The sequence below is a fragment of the Palaemon carinicauda genome, chromosome 6 (genome assembly GCF_036898095.1).
Source record: "Palaemon carinicauda isolate YSFRI2023 chromosome 6, ASM3689809v2, whole genome shotgun sequence".
Taxonomy (NCBI): Eukaryota; Metazoa; Arthropoda; class Malacostraca; order Decapoda; family Palaemonidae; genus Palaemon; species Palaemon carinicauda.
In genome coordinates, this window is record NC_090730.1 from 18,284,953 (window position 1) to 18,294,952 (window position 10,000).

General features: G+C 41.0%; 1 protein-coding gene across 1 annotated transcript in view; it reads left to right on the forward strand.

Moving 5' to 3' along the window:
* LOC137642039 (keratin-associated protein 19-1-like) overlaps positions 1-1,392 on the forward strand; it is a 1,707-nt gene extending 315 nt beyond the window's left edge. Inside the window, exon 2 of the mRNA XM_068374602.1 lies at positions 918-1,392. Coding sequence (XP_068230703.1) covers positions 918-1,250 — 333 coding nt within the window. The 3' untranslated portion in view covers positions 1,251-1,392. The remainder of the gene's footprint in view (positions 1-917) is intronic.
* Positions 1,393-10,000: the final 8,608 nt, after the last annotated feature.

Here is a 10,000-nt window from a genome sequence, read left to right on the forward strand (position 1 = left end):
TATATATATTTATATATATATATATATGTATATATATACATACATATATATATATATATATATATATATATATATATATACATATATATATATATATATATATAGATATATATATATATATATATACTGTGTATATATTTATTTACACACACACACATATATATATATATATATATGTACATATATATATATATATATATATATTTATATATATATATATATATATATATATATATATATATATATATATATATATATACTGTATGTCTGCATTTATTTCTGTATGATTATGCGAGTGTAGTGTAGTGCTTTTAACTTTAAGCCTAATTATATTCTATGGAAAGTTTATTACCTTCATGCATAAGAAATATTGCTGAAGAGATATGTAGATATGTTCTTTCAAAATACTTTGTTTATTATTTCATATCCGATTGTAAAAATTGGTTTCTTTTAATTTTCTTCAAAGAAAAAAAAATGTTCTTTTGAGGTAAATAATATATCCATTCTTTTTTATTATAATTGTTCTTACATCGGACTCGTTAGTTCATTTGGTCGCTGCAACCTCACCATCCTTGTAAGCTAAGAATAAGGGGTTGAGGGAACCTATAGGTCTATCTGCTGAGTCGTCAGTAGCCATTGCCTGCCCCTCCCTGGTCCTAGCTTGGGTGGCGAGGGGGCTTGGGCGCTGATCATATGTGATATTGTCAGTCTCTGGGGCATTGTCCTGCTTGATAGGGCAATGTCAGTGTCCCTTGCCTCGGCTATTCATGAGCGGCCTTCAAACCTCTCACACCATCACCTTAACAGTCCTAAAATGAAAATGTTTACAGTGAAGCTAAAATCACCCATTGAATTTATATAATTCCTGGATAAGAGGAGAAATTAGTATTTCCAGTTCACACCTATTCTTATTCCAGATGCGTTCCATCGCGCTCATCTTTATCTCCGTCGTGGCCATTGGAATGGCCAACGCCTATCCGAGACCCAGCAAGGGTGGCCAATCAGCAGGAGACCCAATCCAGAGATCCTTCCTGCCTAACTCGGGAGGCTTTGGCAGTCTCTTCAATCTTTTTGGCTTTGGAAGCTTTGGATCCCTTGGCAGCCCCTCCGGGCCTTTTGGCTTGGAAGGCCTTGGTGGTAATTCCAAGTATTACAGTGGGTATTCTGGTAGCTATGGCGGGTATGAAGGTGGTTATGGCAGGTACCCACGATACGGTGGTTACGGATATAAAGAAAATTATTATGGATAAGAGAGATGGCCCTTGTTTAGTCGTTCCAGTCAACAACAATTCCAGTTACTCTCCAGTTGCTTTCCAGTCCATTTTCAATTATTTCAATCATTTGCAAACAGGGGCCATTATTCCTCTGGTGTATTTATAACTTATTCATTCGACACGGTGATGTAATAGTTCATTTATTTTGACAGATTCCTTTTCATGTCAAATTTGTATTTATAATTTTGATTAATGAGTATTAATGTAGTCTTCAAAGACGATAATATATTACTTAAAACTGACTAGTGTATTTGATTTAGTCCTCAATATGTTATAGTTTAAACAAGGAACATATTTTTTAAGTTAAAACAGTTACTTTATGAAATTTCATTGAGGTTGATTACTATATATATATATATATATATATATGTATATATATATATATATATATACATATATATATATATATATATAGTATATATATATATATATATATATTGATATAAATACACACACACACACACATATATATATATATATATATGTGTGTGTGTGTGTGTGTGTGTGTGTGTGTATGTATAATGAATAATGATGCATCCCCATTTCATTTTCGATGTTTAAATTGATGAGAAGATTTTTTCCCTCTAAATCTGTTAACTTGTCCCACATCGCCATCAAGTAAGGACTTTATAGTTACTCTGCTACGAAATATCTTGACATGAATGTTGTTGAGGTATGTTGTTATAGTTATAGGTAGAGTTGAGTATTGCAGGATAATCCTGGTTATCAAACTTTATCTTTGAGCAGATACTTATAAGTTTATCATGTTCTGAAAAGCACTACATTTATGAAGCAATCGTTAATGACTCTATTTAGCGTTGATAGGAAATGAACAGTCAGCTGTTTAAGTTAATTTAAAGATGGTTTCGAAATCTTCTTTCCTAAGATTTTGGTAGTTTGCTCAATAAAAAGTAGCTGATTTTCTTTTTTGTAACTCTGAAATATTAGTTTCGGTCTATGGAGTCCTTTGCATTAATTTATCCTACCTATCTCTTTCGGGATTGAGGCCAATAAGAAAAATATACTCAGAGATAAAAAAAAATCTATAGATTCTAATTTTATTAAAAACCGTCAGAAAAGGCGACGTCAAATACAATGAAGCTTTGCCGTAAGAGAAATGCATGGAAAGAATTAATTCCAAGTCTACATCAAGTTGAATATATAAACATTTCCTCGTGTTGACACCCTCACCTGAAGGTTAAAACGTTTTAGGATGGATTAGACTCGATATGGAAACGCTTAACTTCTTAAAAAAAACACATAATTTTCAAAACTGATAAGAACCTACATGGCTGAGGACTGTGAAGCGTGAAGTAGGAGATGATGAGTGGAGAAGTATTGATATGAAAGTTCAAGATAGAGACGACTGGCGAAATCTAGCCGAGGGCCCTTTGCGTCAATAGGCGTAGGAGGAAATTATAATGATAATAAGATCTAAAATTATTATACGATACCAATCGCATTAAAATGTAACTACTTGTTATCTGAATTTAATTGTTAAGTATAGTATGGTACAAATGTTTTGAAGGTGTGACGGGCCGAGAGAGGAGTTGTGAACTCAAAGGCAGATTGGAAACGACTGAGTTATATTGTTGTGGAACACTCCTTATATACAAAACCTCAAGGCAACAGGACATGACAAGTTCACAAGACAGACAATATCACAGAGGAAAAACCAGACAGGAATTTTCATGTTCGTTTTAGTGCGAGGGAGGAGCGAAGATATAAGCATAATATATACAAAAGGAATTATGTACAATTGTGTGAAACACGGTTGGTACATGGCTCCCCCCCTAAAAATGACATACTGTACATGTTAAATAGTGCGCCCTGATCTAGAGAGGCGAACTGTAGGCGGGTTATCTGGCAGAAGATAAGCAGGTTTTAGACGATCAATGGAGACCCAGTCTTCTTTGCCCCGAATGCTTAGGAGGAATGCTTTCAGACTGCGTCGGATCACAAGGAAAGGTCCCGTGTAAGGGGGCGTTAACGGTGGCTTGCTGGTGTCGTTGCGCAGGAAGACGTGCGTTGCAGAGTGCAAGTCCGTTGGTATGTGATGCTTCGCTGGGGGCTTGTAAGTCTGGCGGCACGGAGTAAATTTTCCCATGACGTGACGTATGCGCTGGAGATCGTCGGAGGAGGTTGTAGAAGGAAAAAACTCGGCAGGGACGACCAACGGGTCACCATTTCGGCTGCCGAGACGTCGAGGGCGTCTTTAGGAGTGGTCCTTAGTCCAAGGAGGACCCAGGGAAGCTGAGTAAACCAGTTGCAATCCTTGCAGCGGGTCATCAAAGCTGCTTTGAGGGTGCGATGAAAACGTTCAATCATCCCATTGGCAGCGGGGTTGTAGGCCGTTGTCTGATGTAGGGTGATGCCCAGGAGATTTGCTAATGACGTCCATAATTGAGAGGTGAAAGTGGTTCCCCTGTCAGAAGTAATATGCTCAGGGATACCGAATCTTGAAATCCATCCAGAGAGTAAGGCAGATGTACATGAAGCGGACGTTGCAGTTTCCATGGGAATGGCTTCAGGCCAACGAGTGGAGCGGTCGATGATGGTAAACAGGTAACGATGTCCTTGTGATGTGGGTAGGGGGCCTACAACGTCGACGTGAATGTGTGCGAAACGACGCTGAGGTTGAGGAAAGGTGCCCACTCCTGAATCCGTGTGTCGATGTACTTTGGAAGTTTGGCAAGAAGTACAGGCACGGACCCAATCCTTAGCATCCTTAGAAATGCCGTGCCAAATGAACTTTGCCTTTAGCAGCTGTGCAGTAGAACGGCACGAGGGATGTGAAAGGCCGTGGATGAAATCAAACACCTGTCGGCGCATGGGAGCAGGAATCCAAGGTCGCGGTCTACCAGTACTGACGTCACAGAGGAGGGTGGTGTTGGAGTTTTCGAGGGGAAAATCCTCCCAACGGAGGGACGTGCAGGATGTCCTACAAGCTTGATACTCTGGATCCTGTCGTTGGGCTTCAGCCAGGGTGTTGTAATCCAATCCCAGTTGAACGGCAGCCAACGTGTTTCTTGACAGGGCATCGGCAACGGGATTCATTTTCCCAGGGACGTATTGGAGGGTGCAATTGTATTCAGCCACGGCGTCAGAATGTCGAGTGAAGGCGTGCACCAGAGGCATGTGGTCTGTGCGAATGACGAAGGGCGTACCTTCTAAGAAATGGCGAAAGTGACGGACAGCCAAGTGCACCGCCAGCAATTCTCGGTCGAAGGTAGAATAACCCGATTCTGCCTTGGACAGTTTTCTGCTGAAGAAGGCCAATGGGCGGGGCGAGCCTTTGACCACCTGCTCGAGTACTGCACCAATAGCGACGTCGCTGGCATCGGTGGAGAGGAGAGGGGCGTGTGGGATAGGAAAAGTGAGAGCCGCAGCAGTTGATAGGGCCTTCTTTGCATTGCAGAAGGCCGCTTCTTGAAGGGGATCCCACTTCAAGTCCTTTGGCTTGCCCTTGAAGGAGGCGTAGAGGGGAGCAAGAGTGGCGGCAATGGCTGGCAGAAAACGGTGATAATAGTTGATCATGCCCAAGAATTCCTGCAGAGCTTTGACGGTCGAGGGCGTGGGGAAATTCTGAACGGCTGCTACCTTCTCAGGGAGGGGATGGACTCCTTCAGGAGTGATACGGTGCCCTAAGAACGACACTTTGTTGGCGCCAAAGGTACACTTGTCGTACCGGACTACAAGGCCATTTTGTTGCAGGCGGTCGAGCACGATGCGCAGGTGACGGAGGTGTTCCTCTTTTGAGGAGGAGAACACAAGTATGTCGTCCACATAACATACACAGAAAGGGAGGTCCCCTAAGATGCCATCCATGAGACGTTGAAACGTTGCCCCAGCATTACGAAGGCCAAAACAAGAGTAATTGAAGGTGTATGTGCCAAACGGAGTGGTGATGGCGGTCTTGGGGATGTCTTCTGGGTTCATAGGCACCTGATAATACCCCTTCAGGAGGTCGAGCATGGAGAAAACCTTTGCTTTGTGCAGGTAGGAGGTTACATCGGCAATGTTTGGGAGGGGGTAGTGATCCGGTTCTGTTTGCATGTTCAGGCGCCTGTAATCCCCGCACGGACGGAGGGAGCCGTCTTTCTTCAGAACGATGTGTAAGGGTGACGACCATGGGCTGGAGTCCTTTTGGCAAAGGCCCATTTTCTCTATTTCGGCGAACGTCTGTTTGGCGGCTGCCAATCGTTCCAGTGCAAGACGTCTGAATTTTGCGAAGACTGGGGGTCCCGTCGTCTTGATATGGTGATAAATACCGTGCTTGGCAGGAACCGTGGGCGTTTGGCGAAGTTCTGAACGGAAAACTTCCGGGTACGACGTGAGGAGGTGGGCGTAGGCATCCGTGGGTGCGCTGATGTGGAGAGCGAGGTTAGAGGGGGCGGGTTGAAGAGGTGTCGACAAGTACGAGTCTGCGTTGACCAATCGTCGGTGGGCGACATCGACCAGAAGGTGGAAATGAGAGAGGAAATCCGCACCGAGGATTGGCATTGTGACGTCAGCAACGAGAAACTTCCAATTGAATTTACCGTTTCCGAACGATAATGTGAGGCTCTTGTAACCGTAGGTGGGTATCGCAGATCCGTTGGCAGCTACCAAGCGGACGTCGGCAGATGTAGACAGACTACGTTGTGCCTTGAAGAGTTTCCTTGGCAAAAGAGAACGACAAGCACCCGTGTCTACCAAAAATCGCACGCCCGTTCCTGCATCCTGTAAAAAGAAAAGATTAGAAACACGGGAGGCCACCGCCACAAGCGATGGCCTACTTACACGTTGTTTGGCCACTGACAATCTTTGGCACATTTCTTCGCGGTTGCCCCGAATCTGAAGTGGTAGTAGTAAAACTGCGGCGGATGGGAGGTAGTAAGTGGCTGTAGAAGTCGTTTGTTGGGGCACGAGCGATTGGTGGGTGGTGGGCGGCTTTGTCGCCGCTTCGGCACGTCACGGGGTAGGCGTGTATGTCCTACGGCATTCATGTCAGCTTCGGTTGACGTTGAATAGGCATCCTCGTCGTCAGGGGTGGAGGCGATGATGGAGGTCTTGAAGTGGCTGTCCATAAGGGCGTCAGCTTTGGTCATCAAGTCCTTTATGGGTAAACTATCGACATCGGGTATGGCAGCGCGCACAGGTTCGGGTAAACGGCGTATCCAAAGGGCACGGAGTAGGTTCACCTCACGAGGAGAGCCGTCTGCGGCAGGTTGAAGGCGAGCGATACTGGTCATTTCCCTGAGGGCAAGCGAAGCCCTTTGGTCCCCCAACGGTTGTTGCGAGAGCTGAAAAAGCTTTGCTATACGGGCGGCTGGCGACGGCGAGTACTGCTGCAGAAGGTATGATTTGAGGTCGTCATACGCTATTGGGGTGTCTCCTTGTTCACAAAGCCAATCGGATATTTCTGGGAAGGTGTCCTCGGGTATCGCCGCGAGAACATAATCCGCTTTGGTGGTTGAGCGAGTCATGCCCCTGATACGAAAGTGGACTTCAGCGCGTTGAAACCAAGCGAACGCTTCTCCGCTAGCGAACGGTGAAAGTTTCAATGGAGCGGCCGCAGTGCCAACTGCTGGGGTAGAGTCCGCCTCCGTCATATTACCAACGATGGAGGGGCGAGGGAGGTGGGGGTGGAAGGCAGTGGGAGCGAGTCGACTTCCGGGGTCACCAATATGACGGGCCGAGAGAGGAGTTGTGAACTCAAAGGCAGATTGGAAACGACTGAGTTATATTGTTGTGGAACACTCTCCTTATATACAAAACCTCAAGGCAACAGGACATGACAAGTTCACAAGACAGACAATATCACAGAGGAAAAACCAGACAGGAATTTTCATGTTCGTTTTAGTGCGAGGGAGGAGCGAAGATACAAGCATAATATATATAAAAGGAATTATGTACAATTGTGTGAAACACGGTTGGTACAAAGGTTTGAATATAAAAACAAAATCATATGAATATCATATATGATTTTATAAGCAAGTGTAAGATATTTGAATAAGCTCTTAAGTTGGATAGTCGAGTTTTATTGTTTGTGATACCAAGGAAGGCTAAAATGGCCTTTGAAGGTTACTGTGTCGAATGTTGGCCACAAATGTATAAAGAATCCTTATAAGGTTATATTAGATACTCTGTATTACCAAGCACGCAATATTATATAACTTACCTTGATTTGGAAAACAGTTTCTCGTGCCAAACGTATCGGAATTATTATTTCTTTTACGCTATAACTGTATTTTTTTTATATAAATTGGTAACAAAATGCAATACGATGGGATTTTTATTTTATTTTCGAGCTGGAGGAGACAATGTTGGATAATATTTAATAAATTAATTGCCTCAATATCAATAAAGTAAAAAAAAATTCTAGTAACAGTAACGATATTATTCAACAAATAATGTCTCATCCCTATTTTTTTTTTTTCTGAATGTGTGATCTGTATCTTTTTTACCTTTCAGATTATTCAATTGTTTATTTCTTAACTAGAAGTGGAACTATATTTATCTTTCCTACGTCGAAAAAAATATATTTCGTCAATTCCGAGAAGGAAAAATTATATTATCAGAAATGCTTATGCCAAATATAAAAGAGAGGTATCATTAGAGCCAAATTCTCTCTCTCTCTCTCTCTCTCTCTCTCTCTCTCTCTCTCTCTCTCTTTTCTTTTTAGTCTCAATTTGTTTACCCAATGCTCTTCATCCCATAAATATCCTTATTTTTGTTTCCTCAGGTCCTGGGGAAACACTTACTGTCTGTCCTAAGTGTGTATATGCATTAACAATCTCCAGAGTCTTGTCCAAAACTCTTATTTGTTATTTTCCCTGCCTTTTTTTGCATTATATTAGCTTTACTCATATTCATATCCGTCCTACATTTTTGCTTTCTCTACTCTAATAATTTGTAATTTTAATCTTCTGTAATTCCTCCCATGATTCACTAAACACAACTATGTCATCTGCAAATTTCAAATTGTTAAGGTATTTCCATCAATATTGATTCTTACATTTTCCCAATCTAAATTCTTAGAAACGTTTTCTAGACATTCTGTGAATAATTTAGGAGAGATAATAAATATTATAGACATATTTTGTATAAACGTTGAACTATGTGTGACAAAATTTTTTTGATAAAGATTAAAAAAAAAATTTACATGCTATGGACTTTTGCTGTCTATTTTCCTTATATATATTTTGAATATTTCAATCAAGCTGATGAAATATATCTTATAAGTCTCAGCCCCCGTCATAGTACCTGACTAGCCCCACTACTCTTACATTTCTGTGAGAAATTTCAAATTCTCATATACTTCCGAAGGTTGTTTGATTCTCTCTCTCTCTCTCTCTCTCTCTCTCTCTCTCTCTCTCTCTTTGAGAGAAATTTCAGATTCTCATATACTTCCGATGGTTGTTTGATTCTCTCTCTCTCTCTCTCTCTCTCTCTCTCTCTCTCTCTTTGAGAGAAATTTCAAGCACTCATATACTTCCGAAGGTTGTTTGATTCTCTCTCTCTCTCTCTCTCTCTCTCTCTCTCTCTCTCGTCAATGATATGAATTGTCTCTGTGTGCATGTTATTTTACCAAAGTTTGCAGAATCATTCAGGATCGAATAAAAGTAAAACACATTCTCTATAATCAGATAAAAGGTCCATCCTTGCTACGAATGAAGTACTCTGATTCACTAAACTTCCGTTAAGATATAAATATCGAGAAGCTTTTCAAACGAAAAAAACGATTACCGTATATACCGTATATACATACATACATATATATATATATATATATATACATATATATACGTATATATATACATATATATACATATATATATATATATATATATGTACTGTATGCTATCTACCATCGAATTTCTACTATAGTATGGTATCTACCACAAAGTATGTTATCTACCGTCAATGTTAATCCTCCTGTTTGATGAGGATTATCAAACAGATTACTTACCACCAGTATGTTATCCTCAATAGACTTTAATGATAGTTTAATAATATTTATTGGAAGGACAACATGGATGCATAATTATAAGCAGTTTGTAGGTTACGTTAGGTTGGGTTAGGTTAGGACATGGGTGCATAATTATAAGCAGTTTGTAGGTTAGTTTAGGTTAGGTGGGGTTGAGTTAGGTTAGGTTATCAAGTCGGTAGTGATCCTGCTTATTAGAGGCGGATTAGCAAGTAGTCCGTATTCTTAGGGACTGATGGCAGGTATCATACTATAGTCAGAGAGGGGTGGTAGATAGCAAAATCGGCGGTAGATAGCATACTATAATGGCACCGTATATACATATACCGTATATATATATATATATATATATATCAAATATAAGCTACGGATTTCTTAAATCGTTTCCTATCCCAGACTATCGCGAAAATGTGTCACATCTGTAAAATGGTGTTAGCATCTGCTAAGAACAATAAAAAGAGCGAGGCCTTGCGACATCACCCCTACCAACTAATGAGCTACAATTATATAGCAACATCCCCTTTAACATAAAAGATACATACATACATACATACATATATATATATATATATATATACATATATATATATATATATATATAAATTTTTGAGTGAGGATACCTTAACGGGGTGAAAGGGTTTACATATCGACATGATTAGCAAATCTACACTTGTCAGGAATACCCATACTATGTTGGTTTGCTGTGAACGATCAGACAAAATGTCCCACCATCACCAATCTGCAGTGGCCAGCG